General features: G+C 35.8%; 3 protein-coding genes across 3 annotated transcripts in view; all 3 read left to right on the forward strand.

Moving 5' to 3' along the window:
• LOC106140922 (cytochrome b5-like) overlaps window positions 1-15,659 on the forward strand; it is a 92,177-nt gene that overhangs the window by 72,782 nt on the left and 3,736 nt on the right. The gene's annotated exons all lie outside the window — the stretch shown is intronic.
• LOC106140036 (phospholipid-transporting ATPase ABCA1) overlaps window positions 1-15,659 on the forward strand; it is a 262,166-nt gene that overhangs the window by 33,578 nt on the left and 212,929 nt on the right. The gene's annotated exons all lie outside the window — the stretch shown is intronic.
• On the forward strand, window positions 12,791-15,173 carry LOC106136741 (uncharacterized). Its single transcript, XM_013337383.2, has 3 exons — window positions 12,791-12,799; window positions 13,545-14,222; window positions 15,040-15,173. Exons 1-3 carry the CDS (start codon window positions 12,791-12,793, stop codon window positions 15,148-15,150), a joined length of 798 nt encoding a protein of 265 aa, XP_013192837.2. The 3' UTR covers window positions 15,151-15,173.

The following is a 15,659-nucleotide window of genomic DNA, read 5'->3' on the forward strand; positions in this document are numbered from 1 at the left end:
ATTAATTTGCGACTTAAGTTAACAATTTCCGATAACCTTCATTTGGAATTAGTCCCAATTTCGGTACTAAAATAATATCAGACGGGTTTGACATGGGTTCGCTTTATAAATAACTTGGCATAGTTACGAGCAATTAATTGTTATTTCTGTTCGATTGATAATTGTAGAGTCTGATGTTAGAATGTAGGTACATTTCATCTTGTGGTTTTGTTGATTTCATTAATATTTTTTGCGTTACGAAGAAGAGGTAAAGAACATACATACATTTAATCACGTCTTCATTAATTGCGGGGTAGACAGAGCCAGTCTTGAAAAGATTGATAGGCCACGTTCAGGTGTTTGGATTAATGATAGAATTGAGATTCAAATAGTGACACGTTGCTAGCTCATCGCCTAAAAGGAGAATCCCAAGTTTCTAAGTCTATCTATCCCTTAGCCGCATTTTACGACATCCATGGGAATGAGACGGAGTGGTCCTAATCTTTATTTTATTGGTACCAGGAACCCACACGGCTCAGAAATCACACACACACACACAGGTGAAGATATCCCAACTAGTATTACAAATACGAAAGGAAGTTTGTTTGTCTGTTATCTGTTCACGCATTATCTACCAGCCGGACCAATCTTCTAGAAATTTCGCATAAATATAATTTTCAGTTTGCAGAAGAACATAAGGTACCTTTCATTCCGGTAAAAATGGAACGTTTGCAAAAAATCTGTATGCTTTTGTACGTAGCGTTAATTTTTTATTGGTCTTTTAACGTCCAACGAGCACCGCTCGGTCAACCTGGTACTATCTCTAAAACGTATTAGTTATATTGAACCTTCACACACAAAGACTTTGCCCTGCTGGCCTAGTTTTTATAAAATATACGTTTACAAGTTCATAGATATACAAACAAATAGATTAAATAATAATATACATATTATTTTATCAGTCTCTAATTGTACCGTTATTAATTAAAGAATAAGGTTTAGGAAATATAAAAATTAAATATTTGTGAATTTAAGTCTTCGTTTTGTTATAGGAAAATTATGAAATAATTAATTATATTAAAGAGACTTATTAAAAAAATTATATCTAACATCACAACATTTGACATTGACATTATTTTTAAAAACTCGTTACAATTTTTAAATTGTGTCTTTCTCCTGCCTTTTAGTCCCTTTCAGCCCAGGTTATGCTTTTGACCATGAATCCTAGATTGACTTCCGCAATCTTTGCAGGAGAACTAACCCGTATTGGATCGATCATGTTTACACATCCAGTTGCCTGAATGTGCAGGTTTCCTCACGATGCTTTCTCTCACCGAAAGAGCATCGCTTAGTATTAACAAACTAACGTACATAACTTCAAAAATAGTCATTGGTACATGGCCGAGGAGGGATTCGAACCTGTGCCTTTCTGCGCATCACGCATTTCAACCGGGCACCTTTCCAATTCGACCACCGACGTTCTAATTAATAAAGTGTAAAGTCCCATGTTAATCGATTCCCCAGGACAAAAATAGTTTTTATTTACATACATACGATTACGTCTTTATCCCTTGCAGGGTAGACAGAGCCAACAGTCATGAAAAGACTGAATGGCCACGTTCAGCTATTTGACTTAATGATAGAATTGAGATTCAAATAGTGACAGGTTGCTAGCCCATCGCCTAAAAAAGAATCCCAAGTTTGTAAGCCTATCCCTTAGTCGCCTTTTACGACATCCATGGGAAAGAGATGGAGTGGTCCTATTATTTTTTGGATTGGTGCCGGGAAACACACGGCATTTTCATTTATCATCTATTAAGTTTGTTATCAGTGTTGAAATCAATTCATCGTGGTGAAGCCGATTTCAAGACATTGATGGCATTCACTCTTTATTGAATAGGTACCAAAGGTCTATGAAGCAAAGATCTTTAAAGGTTAATGTAACGACTATTTTTACATTTTTCTATAGCAAACAGCTTTTATATCAGTAAACAATACTACTAATATTTATTTACTCAAAAGCATTTAACTTGAAAATATCGAAATATAATAAATAGTACCTATAAAAGAATTGGATGTAAATAGTATAAAGATAAGAATAGGACCAGTCCATCATTCTTATGGATGACGTAATAGGCGACTAAGGAATAGACTTATAAACTTGCATTTTTCTTTTAGGCGATGGGCTAGCAACCTGTCACTATTTGAATCCCAATTCTACCATCAAGCCTAATAGCCAAACGTGGCCTATCAGTATTTCAAGAGTGCTGGCTCTGTCTACCCTACATGGGATAGACAGAGCATAGACATAATTATATGAATGCATTAATGAGTATAGAAATGTTGCTAGTTGGACTCTTAGATTTTTTTATACATAATATATAATTTTGTATATACTTATTATATATTTTTGTATATATAATCAAGCCTACATCCTTGGCGGGGTAGACAGAACCATCATCCCCGAAAAGGCTGAAAAGCCACATTTTCCTGTATGTATGGCAAAAAGACAGTTGTAAAAAAAAACATATTACCTTGATATAAAACATTAGCAGCGCTGACGCGAACCACAGATAAAACAGGGTACAGTGCATGGTCGCTATCAAAACTGATTTTGTCCGCGCAATCACGTTATTTCATGGTTTACATCATGGTAATTATTGACTAGCTGTTGTGCCCGCGACTTCGTCCGCGTGGAATAGTTATAGAGAATGAATAATTTTCCGCGTTTTTTTTTTCACTTTTTCCATTATTTCTTTGTTCCTTTTAGTTGCAGCGTGATGTTATATAGCCTAAAGCCTTCCTCGATAAACGGTCAACGCAAAAATAATTAATCAATTCGAACCAGTAGTTCCTGAGATTAGCGCGTTCAAACAAACAAACTCTTCAGCTTTATAATATTAGTATTGATGAATCTGCCTTATCATGGTGATTCGCAGATCTAGCAGCGCCGCACACACCGCTATAGACGCACTGATCGCTTCTGTTCAAGACTCTGTCTACCGATAGAGATTAAGACGTGATAGTAAATAAATCTATACTAATATTATAAAGCTGAAGGGTTTGTTTGTTTGAACGCGCTAATCTCAGGAACTACTGGTTCGAATTGAAAAATTATTTTTGTGTTGAATAGAACATTTATCGAGGAATGCTTTAAGCTATATAACATCACGCTGCAACTATTAGGAGCGAGGAAAACGTGGAAAATGTGAAAAAAAACGGGGAAAATTATTCCTCCTTGAGGGCTTTAATGATGCCCAAAATAACTATTCCACGCGGAAGAAGTTGCGGGCACAGCTAGTAATAAATAAATATAAAAGGGACAATAAATTACACAAATAATTAGCCTCGAAGTAAGTTCGATACTTGTGTTACGACATACTAACTCAACGACAATATATTCTTGTATACATAGATAAACATCCAAGACCCAAGCCAATCAGAAAAAGTTGTTTTCTCATTATTCCCTGGCCGGGATTCGAACCCGGGACCTCCGGTGTCACAGACAAGCGTACTTCCACTGCGCCACAGAGGCCGTCAATAGTATGTATGTACTGTGGCAACAGGTAGCCTACATGCTGGTCTTAGAACAAAGATACGGCGTAGTGTGTGTCAGCTGTAGTCTTTACGTGTTTTGTGAAAGTCATTTATCAATTCAATACAAAATCTTTATTGCATATCATTAAGTGCATCAGTTGAATTGCAGTTACTGCTTATGAATAGGCACATATTTAATTCTGATAATATGGAACGGTGCGAAGGTTTATATCTCTGTATGTATGATCATGCTTATCTCCGAAAGTGCTGAACCGATTTACTTAAAACTTTGCCACCACAACACCACTTGCTTTGTTTTAACTCAGAAAAACATTTAAAGTTTGTTTCATCAAAATCGGTTCACTAAAAAAAGTTATCGTCATTTGAATGAACTCAAGGCATGAGTTTGCCTGCAAATAAGTTTACTCGGAAAAATTTGAAATTTACGCGGACGACGTCGCGGGCAACAGCTAGTGACGAATATAACAATAATATAAAAATTGACGATTTATATTCAGAAGTAATTTAAAATAAATAAATATTATAAATTGTATCTAATTAATAAAATGATACAAACATATGTACATAATTATAATCACGTCTTCATCCTTTGCGGGATAGACATAGCCAACAGTCTTGCAAAACCGATAAGCCACGTTCAGCTGTTAGATGAAAGAATTGAGATTCAAATAGTGACAGGTTGCTAGCCCATCGCCTAAAAAAAGAATCCCAAGTTAATAAGCCTATTCTTAAGTCGCCTTTTACGACATCCACAGAAAAGAGATGGAGTGGCCCTATTCTTTTTTCTATTAGTGCCGGGAACCACACGGTATACTGAAACTTTTAGTACACAATTTATTTTTAAAAAGATTTCTTTACATCTGTTACCACCTCGTGATTTATAACACAAGTTGTTAAAGTTGACTGGGGAAAAATTGTTTTGCCGAGAGACAGGGTTGCTTATTTCGTAAAACAAACAATTAACAAATAAATTAAAGTTATTAGCGCAGCGTCGTTATAAGCGAGTATTAATCTTTTTAATCATTGTCTTTGATTAATTGCGGACATTTTCACTTTAAAATTCAGATAAATTATATAAATACTGACTAAACTCTTGTTAAATCTCGACCTAACCTAAAAACTTCGTGACATTTTCATAAAACAATTTTATTAGGTACTTTATGCGTGCAATATTACTAAGAAGGATTTTCTTACATATACATATGAGCAATAACACTGGCCACTTATACCGTAATGAATAAACGAACAAAGGCGTTCTATATTTGAACATGCTCTTGACACAATGCCACAGCTCATAGAAATTGGACCGACATTCTTATTTCAATCTCTATGCTTATGTTATACTAGCTGTGCCCGCGACTTCGTCCGCGTGGAAAAGTTATTATGGGCATCATAGAAGCCCTTAAGGATGAATCATTTTCCCCGTTTTTTTCACATTTTCCATTATTTCTTTGCTCCTTATAGTTGCAGCGTGATGTTATATACCCTAAAGCTTTCCTCGATAAATAGTCTATTCAACGCATGAAGAATTTTTCAATTCGAACCAGTAGTTCCTGAGATTAGGGCGTTTTAACAAAGAAACAAACAAACTCTTCAGCTTTATAACATTACGTCCGCGTAAAACGATTTAGTACATAAGATTTATATTGAACTAGTGAAATAAAACTTATAAATTTTCGTTTACAGCAAAACAAATGAACAAAAAAATTCTCATTCCGATTAGTTAAAGTAAAATTTCAGAAAAATAAAATAAGTAAGGAATATAATTCAAATCTAATATATTTTTCTACGAAAAACATTGGTTACAAAGATTTCTTCCCAATTAGATAGAAGTCCGCAATTTTCAATAAGAAAATTAGTGAAAATTGACGACAATTGCTTCAATTAATCAACGTCGCTATTTTAGAAACAATTATGAGTATATGTAGGTATGTAGATACGTTTTTTATCACTTACGGGGAAGACAGAACCAAGACTTGAAAAGACCGAAAGCCCTAACGTTCAGTTTTATGGCTAAATGTTGGAATTGAGATATCAAATAGTGACAGGTTGCTAGCCAGTCGCCTAAAAGAAAAATCCCAAGTATAAATGCCCTTAGTCGCCTTTTACGACATACATGGGAACGAGATGGAGTGGTCCTTTTCTTTTTTTTTTCTAATGGTACCGGGAACCACACGGAACTTTTTACTTAAAAATGCAAAGCGAAGGTAAGTAAGATTATTAAGTATGTACGCTTCAAAGTTAGCTTTCTGCCTTGGTAAACCAAAATGGCGACAAAAAACATTGAAACGAACTTTTGCAAAAGTTCGTTCGCACACAGGTTATAAGCAAGCAGTAATTAAATGTTGTTAATTAAATATTTTTTTAAGTTTACGTACAGAATTTATTATTACTTACTCCTAAATTAAAAGTGTCATATGGTTCAATGAGCCGCGGTTCCCCAGGCGTCACACCTAGCCTGGCGGAAGATCTTCCCTTTGGTGGCGGTCGAGCCGAATCATCGCTCCCGCTACAGTTACACATTCAGTTGCCTGAATGTGCAGGTTTTACGATGTTCTCCCTCACCATTAGAGCATCGGTTAGCACTCAAACTAGAATAGATTTATTTTCAAAATTGGATACAAGGTATCACTTATTTACGTCACACAACATTAATCTAATTATAACTACTACCGTTTCCAAAGCGCATGTGTAGAAGAAGCGGCGGAACAAACTACACTGCAGCATTTTCATCAGACGTCAATTTACAAATATACATAGATCTCTTAAATCTAAATCGTGGACGAATGCACATTGTCTACAATAAAAAACATGAATGAATGTAGAACTAATTTGCATAACTCACAAAACCAGTCATTTACAGACTTGCGCATTTTAGTTGGGCACGTTAACCACTAGACCGCCGACCCATTTATTTCATGACTATCGTTCGGAAAATCTTACTGAGGAAACTTTTCAGAGACTAACATAGATATTATAAAAGTTATCTAAAGTTTTGTAACTTGATTCTAAAGTATGTCATTTGGAAAACGAAGCCAATATTCTCTCTTGTCCACATATTTAATAAAAAATGCTTCAATATTCCTTTCAAAAATATTGTGTTGCTGTTTTATTAGAAAAATTTGTCAAGCAAAGATTTAACTTTTATGGCAACTTCACTAGATTATAAGTCTTATGTAGGTATGGATTTGAATTCATTATCGTATCACAGAATATTTATGATATGTCTTCTTAAATTCATAAAATTTCACCTCTTTCCTTAAAGGGGTAGGCAGAGACTACATCTTTTCAATTGCCACGTTCCCTGCATACTTCTTTCGGTTCATCCACATTCATTACTCTCTTCATGCAAGCTCGTCGGTTAAACATGCTATGATATCACTTTTCGCCAAAACCTTTTCCATTCGTTTTTCATTCTTTCTTGTATATGCATTCTTCTTCCAACTTTCCAATGTCTACATGCATATCTATGATCACGTCTCTTCCCCAGAGGGTTGTGCAGAGACTACATCTTTCCTTTGATTTTTAGTTATTTCTTGCTTCATCTAGATGAAGTTAACGTTGTTGAAGGAAATGCTGCAGTGCAGTTAGTTACCGCTTCTTCTGCACTGACGCCTTGGAAGCGGCAGTAAACTTAGGTTTAAGTAATTTATTTGACATCAACCAATGTTGTGAAACCAAAAGATTTTACTATTATTAAGCGATATGAAGTATCCTATAAAAATGAATAAAATTGTTTGAATTTGAATTTTGAATTCATTACTGAGAGGATTTCGTAAGTGTCACTTGTCCCATGGGACAAAATCGTCTTACCTGTCCCACTATGGGACAATTAAATGGTACTAGTGGGATACACCGAAACTTTTCATGTAAGCTTGAATTTTGCAAGCCTAAGTCTAAGAGAATTTTATTAAAACGGTCCATGGTAATATTCCGAACGATATATGTAAAATAAACATTATCTTCAAGGAGTCTCAAAGTTATTGATTCCAAAATCGTATAAATTAGGTTTTCACTTATTAAAATTCAAAGAGGAATCTCTCTGATGAGAACCCCTCTTAATCAAGCGGACAAGAGGTCTGAGCTATCATCACCGCGGCTTGTTCCACTTGGCACAGATTGGCCGGTCTACTATGAATGTACTTCAAGATTGCCAAATTTTATTAAGATGAACAAAAAGATATATATTTATATTTGATATTTTGATTTTATTTTAAAGAGACACGATTTTAAGAGGAAAGGAACTTAACTAAAACGTTTGATCATTAAAATTGTTTTTACACACATACATTTAATCACGTCTATATCCCTTGCGGGGTAGTCAGAGCCAGCTGTCTTGGAAGACTGATAGGCCACGTTCAGCTGTTTGGGTTGATAATAAATTTTTGATTGAAATTCAAATATTGACAGGTTGCTAGCTCATCGCCTAAAAGAAGAATCCCAAGTTAATAAGCCTATAACTTAGTCGCCTTTTACAACATCCATGGAAAAGAGATGGAGTGGTCCTATTATTTTTTCTATTAGTGCCGGGAACCACACGGCATTGTAATATTTTATTCATATTATGGTACAATAACAGTAAAAAATATTAGTTTTACATACATACATAAAATCACGCTTTTTTCCCGGAGGGGTAGGCAGATACTACATCTTTCCACTTGCCACGATCTCTGTATACTTCTTTCGCTTCATCCAAATTCATAGCTCTCTTCATGCAAGCTCGTAATAAACATACGAGTATATTAGATATACATGTTTTTTTAATTTCTCTGCGCATTTTGTATTAGGTAATCAAAACGCCCAAAATGTGATACTCGTCTTGATATTGTTATTCCACACTTAATATATCAATTCAACGTCAAAGTTTGTCTTGTGAATTCGGGATATCGGGATAGAGTCATTATCCCGAAGTAAATAAACTCCGGGACTCTTCGAGGGGCGCAAATAAGGAAACACACGTAATTAGGCTTAGAAACATTTCTATTTACGTTAAATATTTGAAGAGCAGTCACTATTTGCAGCCGTGAAATAATAGCACGGATACGGTCTTTATACCTTACGGGATGGACAGAGTTATAAATAAATATATACGGGACAAATAACACTGATTGAGTTAGCCTCGAAGTAAGTTCGACACTTGTGTTACGAGATACTAACTCAACGATACTATATTTATAAAAAATACTTGTATAGATTGTTGTGTGGTTCCCGGCACCAATGAAAAAAAAAATAGGACCACTTCATCTCTTTCCCATAGATGTCGTAAAAGGCGACTAAGGGATAGATAGGCTTACAAACTTGGGATTCTTCTTTAGGCGATGGGCTAGCAACCTGTTACTATTTGAATCTCAATTCTATCATTAAGCCAAATAGCTGAACGTGGCCATTCAATCTTTTCAAGACTGTTGGCTCTGTCTACCCCGCAAGGGATTTAGACGTGACCATATGTATGTATGTATGTACTTGTATAGATAAACATCCAAGACCCAGGCCAATCAGAGAAAGTTCGTTTCTTATCATGCCCTGGCCGGGATTCGAACCCGGGACCCCTGGTGTCACAGACAAGCGCTGCGCCACAGAGGCCGTCCAAAGTTAATCACAAGACTAGAAGGCTGCGTTTAGCGTTTGCTTTAATGATGGAACCTAGATGCCGTATGGTTTCCGGCACCGATAAAACCAAAATGGGCCACTCCATTTCGTTCCCATGGATGTCGTAATAGTCGACTAAAGAATAGGCTCGTAAACTTGGGTATCTTCTTTTAGGTGATACCTGTCACTATTCGAATCTCAATACAGCAGAACGTGGTCTTACAGTCTTTTGAAAACTGTTGGCTCTGCCTACCCCGCAAAGATAGACGTGATTATTTGGGTTTGGAGCGGGATTGATTGGTACGTTATGATTGGGTTTCCACGCGGACGAAATCGCGGGCGGCCTCTAGTGATAGAATAAATAGAACATTCAAAAGTAGTATGAATGGGTATCACTTGGAAAGGCATGTAACATATTTGTCTTCATCGTCCCTTACTATCAGGTGAGATGGAAGACAAATGCCTAATCCAATATTGAATAAAAAAATATGTTAGTCAATAAGTCAGTCAGTCTCCTCTTTTATATATTAAGATTAGATTTAGTCTAAGTCTGCACCGCGAAACAGCGTATATATTTCTAAGAAGAATGTTTAAATGTTGTGCCGTGTGGTTCCCAGGACCAATAAAAAAATGGATTAGGACGACTCCTCTTTCCCATGGATGTCGTAAAAGGCGACTAAGGGATAGGCTTATAAATTTGGGATTCTTCTTTTAGGCCACGGGCTAGCAACCTGTAACTATTTGAATCTCAATTCTATCATTAAGCCGAACAGCTGAACGTGGCCAGTCAGTCTTTTCACGACTGTTGGCTCTGTCTACCCCGCAAGGGATATAGACGTAAGTATATGTATGTATGTAAGAATGTTTCAATTTACGCTAACTTTGAACATTTCCAATCTGTTTTACATTAGCGTGCGTCGGAGCGTGACACTTTACATCGGATAACTTTTTATTGCTATCGTATATATGTAGGTTTAGTTTCACGTGAATTTTATACACGTACTCGTAATCTCACGTCCTTATCATACCGAGGTGGACAGAGTCTTTTTATTGTCGAAGTAGAGTGTTTTATTGCTACTCGTACTGTAATTTTTTTCATGATTTTTGTACATGTGCTGAGGATCTTACATCTTTTTGCTAGTGGGGTCGATAGTGCCTCATTTTATATCACGGCACAGCAATCTGTTTTTTATTATATCCAACAATTTCTATTTGAATACCTCAGTTCTTAATATTTGGATCAAATCTTATATTGCATGTTAGAGAATTGTACATATTTCTAACTGTTCCGGGGTAGACAGAACCTATTTGTTGTATGAAACATGGAGTTAATATGTTTTGTTTTCGTTTCCATATTGCAATGTTTATTCTACGGGTCAGATGCGGTAAGTGTTCATGAATATAGTTTATGGTACGGCATTGTGTGTACCATTGAGAAAACCTAACATCCTAATCCTAAATAATTATAAAATTACTTTACACAGATTTGAGGCGTGATATTATATAGATAATTATGTTTGTATGAGTGTAAATTTTAAAATATAATGTATATCTATACCCATACACGGGATAAATTATTGATTTATTTATTTAAACTTCATTGCACAAAATACAATTGTGTAGCACAATTGGCGGACTTAATGCTAGAAGAATTATCTACCAGTCAACCATTGGGTTTGACAGAGAACTTCATGTGGGGTCAAACTGAATAAATATATTTATACCTACACAAAATATAAAAATTATAATATAATACATATAAACTACAATAAATAAACAATATATACATAAATAAATAGGTTTCAATAGGTGGCTAACTCAGTCTGGGTATATAAATTACACAGATTGAGTTAGCCACGAAGTTAGTTCGAAACTTGTACGAGATACTAACTCAACGATAGATAATTTAATAAATACTTATATAGATAAAAATCCAAAGCCAATCGGAAAAAAAATCGTTCATGTCATATCCTGGCCGGGATTCAAACCCAGGACCTCCGATGTTATAGACAGCGCACTACCGCTGCGCCTATAATAGACATTATACTGTACATTGGAACTGTAATTTTTGTAAAAAAAGATTTGATTCGATATCCTCCATTTTTGAGGAAGGTCAAATTTGTAAAACTTTCTGCGAGGTCTAAAACGAATCGCGAGATAATCGAGGAAACATACATAGTATAATGTTGTGAAACAAAAATATTTGACAATTATTAAGCGACATGAAGTAGGTATCCTATAATATATAATGAACAAAAATTTTGAATTTAAATTTGAATACACATACATCCAAACAAATACACATACAAGTCAATTTGAGAACCACCTTTTTTTTGAAGGTGGTCAAAATAAAAGTTAAATGTTTTTGTTCCAGAGATATAGCAGTGACGTCGTATGCATTTTAGATAAGGTAATATAATATTTACTCGTATCAAAGACAGTTGTATTAGATATGTAAGAGTCAAGTGTCGTTTTTTTTTCTACTGTCATATTTGAGAAATGCTGAATAGTTAAACATACATACGTATAATCAAGGCTTTATCACTTGCAGGGTAGACAGAGCCAACATTCTTGAAAATAATGGTAGGCCACGTTCAGCTGTTTGGCTTAATGACAGAATTGAGATTTAAATAGTGACAGGTTGCAAGCCCATCGCCTAAATGAAGAATTCCAAGTTTATAAGTATATCCTTTAGTCGCCTTTTACGACATCCATGGGAACGAGATGGAGTAGTCCTATTCTTTTGTTTATTAGTGCCGGGAACCACACGGTTTAAAAGTTAAAATTATTTATAAATACTAAAGTTATTAAACGCGCATACTATAAGTATAAAAACTACGGGTAATAAGCACTACTAACATATTATGAGTCTTTTGTTACTTACTTAAATAAATAAATAAATTCAGTGCTGTGTGGTTCCCGGCACCAATACAAAAAAGAATAGGACCACTCCATCTCTTTCCCATGGATGTCGTAAAAGGCGATTAAGGGATAGGCTTACAAACTTGGGATTTTTTTAGGCGATGGGCTAGCAACCTGTCACAATTTGAATCTCAATTCTATCATTAAGCCAAATAGCTGAACGTGGCCATTCAGTCTTTTCAAGACTGTTGGCTCTGTCTACCCCGCAAGGGATATAGACGTGACCATATGTATGTATGTATGTAATAAATTCATTCATTCATTCATAACTAAAAAAATATATCAATTTATTTTTCTTTACAAATCTTTCATCTTGTAATTTCAATGCCATCATTAAGTCATCTATCTGAGCGTGGTACATTGTGGATATTGACTCTTTGTATCCCGTAAGGTGTGAAGACGTATTGTGTGTGTATCTAGAAATTCTGATAGCATGCAGCATATACAAACTCGTCCTTTCTGAAGCTTTGACCATGGGAATTGGATTCTAATTTCTATAGGCTTCGACCCAGAATCTGTATAGAACATTGTCAACTATGAAATTGTTAGCTCACCTAGCATGTAACCAGCGTGGTACAGTCAACCGCATATCAAGTTAACCTCCATGAAACTCTATGACGTGGTAATAGAAGCGGATTTGCAGTGAATTTGGGTAGGTTGTTATTAAGTTGACTGTACATTGTTACAAATATTAATTTGCAATACCAGACGTGTTAACAGTATGTTCTATTGTTCTAACAAGATGTGCAATGTCAGTGGTCATTATTAGAGGTTCTGACATGCCTTTGGCGTGGTCAAGAACAGTGTCAATTGAAAATTCTATATTGTTGATGGAATCTATATTCTATAGAGTACCCGAAACCGCCGAGCTTGCATGAAGAGAGTTATGAATGTGGATGAAGCGAAGGAAGTGTGCAGAGATCGTGGCAAGTGGGAAGAGGTAGTCTCTGCCTACCCCTCCGGGAAAGAGGCGTGATTTTATGTATGTATTATGTATGTTGATGGATATATGGCTAACGAGACTGGACACAATGGTTAGATGCCATATGTGTAGTCTTTATGCCTTACGGGAAAGACAGAGACTGTAGCCTCGAGATGCAATGTTTAGCTATATGGATGAGATCCAGAATAAAGTGATAGGTTGCTACTGAATTCTTTTTGCGGTGATTAGACCATTTATCGAGAAAGGCTTTAGGCTATTTAACATCACGCTGCAACTATAAGAAGCAAAAAAATAATAAGAAGTGGAAGAAACGGGGAAAATGATTCATCCTTGAGGGCTTCAATGACGCCCAAAATAACTATTCCACGCGTATGAAGTCGCGGGCATAGCTAGTATATAATACAAGATAATTTAAGACTTTGAAATTATAAGCATCATTTCAACATTATACTTTGCCCCTGTGAATAAAACAATGTTCAATTTACCTAGAATATTTTTTAATTCCTCAGATTCTTATAATCTGTTATCTCTTGTTTTTCTTAAAATGTTTCAGGATCAGAAACCTGTATGCAAAGTATTGCCATCAACACGCCGCAACGCCGACATCAAAAGCGGGGTGTTGCCATCACACGATCCGTACATACCGCAAAAATTTCAAATATTCTACAACTGCACAGGGCTAACGTGTGAAGTGATGCACTTGACTTCGTTAACACAAATAACAGAACCAAGTATGGTATTGAAAGGTTGTTACAAGGCTAAAGACAAATTTGACTGTCAAAATGTAAGATACAATCATATGAAGAACATTGATAAACTACTATTTCTCAATAGTAATATTAATGATAAAAGATTTTACGGTGTTGATTGTTTAGTTTATGATGACGGAGGCAAAGTGTGTCATAGCAAGGATGATACCAATGATATACATGTAAAACTAATTGACACCGGAGCAATAGTTAGGCCGAACGAGACGAATATTCTGTCACAAGATGAGTTTATTTGCGAGGAGAGTATAGAAGGATATGTCAATTGTGATGCGAATTCGTTCATATCGTTCAATGACAAACTCGTGTTGCGAGAAGCGGTGATGACAGATGCGAAAGTGCTGTTGAAGACTGGCAATTTTGTGGTGCCGCTGCAGAAGAATTGCATTCTGAATTGGTGTGGTTATAGCGGCCTTATAATCAAGTCGGCTCGGAGAGCGAGATATGAACCGCCAGGTGGAAAGGTATTTCATTTTTGTAACAGATATATATAGTGTATTATATAATTATGATGAACTAGAGGTCGCCCGCGACTTCGTCCGCATGGAAACCCTATCAATCCCGCGGGAACTCCGGGATAAAAAGTAGCCTATTTGTTATTCTGGGTCTTCAGCTACCTACATACCAAATTTCATCGTAATCGGTTAAATAGTTTTTGCGTGAAAGAGTAACAAAGATCCATACTGACATAATCACAAACTTTCGCATTTATAATATAAGTCGGATTTAGGTAAAGACTCCGACTCCATTTTTGTCCCATGAATGTCGGAAAAGGCGACTAAGAGATAGGCTTATATATTTAGGATTGCTCTTTTAGGCGATGGACTAGTAACCTGTCACTATTTGAATCTCAATACTATAATTTTGCCAAACAGCTGAACGTGGTCTAAGTCTTTTGATGACTGTTGGCTCCGTCTACCCCGCAAGCGATAAAGACGTGATTACATGATGACAACCACAGATGCTACAGAACTGGTTGCATTATTCTCTGCCTGAAACCACGTGGTTATCTTTACTCAAAATTATAATGTGGTTTCTTAATTTAAAAAGAAATCATTCATTGATTTATGCGATACTTCACATCACTTAATAATTGTCATATCTTTTGGTTTCGCAACATCGGTTGATGTCAAATAAATAACTTAAACCTATGTTTACTGCCGCTTTCAGCGTCAGTGCAGAACAAGCGGTAACAAACTACACTGCAGCATATTCTTGACTGACCTATTGAGATTAGTCTTAAAGGTTAGACTTACTGGTTTAATTAAGATACTTTTTCAGGTATACCGATGTTATTATGCCAATAAACAGCAAATTTGCAAGAGGATACCCAACAGGAACTTATATTTGGACAGGAATGCTGATGACATATACAATTTTCAGGCTGGTTAGCCTTCCGTTCGGTCTTTATAAATATGTCTCTCTTTCTGTTTAGGCAAATTCTATATTTCTATCTCTTTTAATCTCTTTTTACATCTCTCATCTTTGCATGTTTCCCGATTTATCCTCGACTGCTATGCTTCGAACCCAGGGTCAGTAAATTGTATTCTTAGTTCATTTGAAATAAAAAAAAATCATAAATGACTGTTCTCTTTGTCCTAATAATATTGATCATTATTTTAGCTTCAAGGTGGCCGCTGGGGACCTCATAACAACACAAGTTTCGAACTTTCGTATATATTTATATACGAAAGTTCGAAACTTGTGTTACGAGATACTAACTCCACAATACTATATTTTATAATAAATACTTGTATAGATAAACATCCAAGACCCAGACCAATCAGAGATAGTTCGTTTCTCATCATGCCCTGACTGGGATTCGAATCCGGGACCTCCGGTGTCACAGACAAGCGTATTACCGCTGCGCCAGAGAGGCCGCCAAATTTTCAAAAAAAAAA

This window comes from Amyelois transitella, chromosome 21 (genome assembly GCF_032362555.1).
Source record: "Amyelois transitella isolate CPQ chromosome 21, ilAmyTran1.1, whole genome shotgun sequence".
Taxonomy (NCBI): Eukaryota; Metazoa; Arthropoda; class Insecta; order Lepidoptera; family Pyralidae; genus Amyelois; species Amyelois transitella.

Coding starts and splice junctions, on each gene's coding strand:
- LOC106136741 (XM_013337383.2), top strand. Junction 14,223..15,039: donor ATGAACCGCCAGGTGGAAAG/GTATTTCATTTT, acceptor ATACTTTTTCAG/GTATACCGATGTTATTATGC.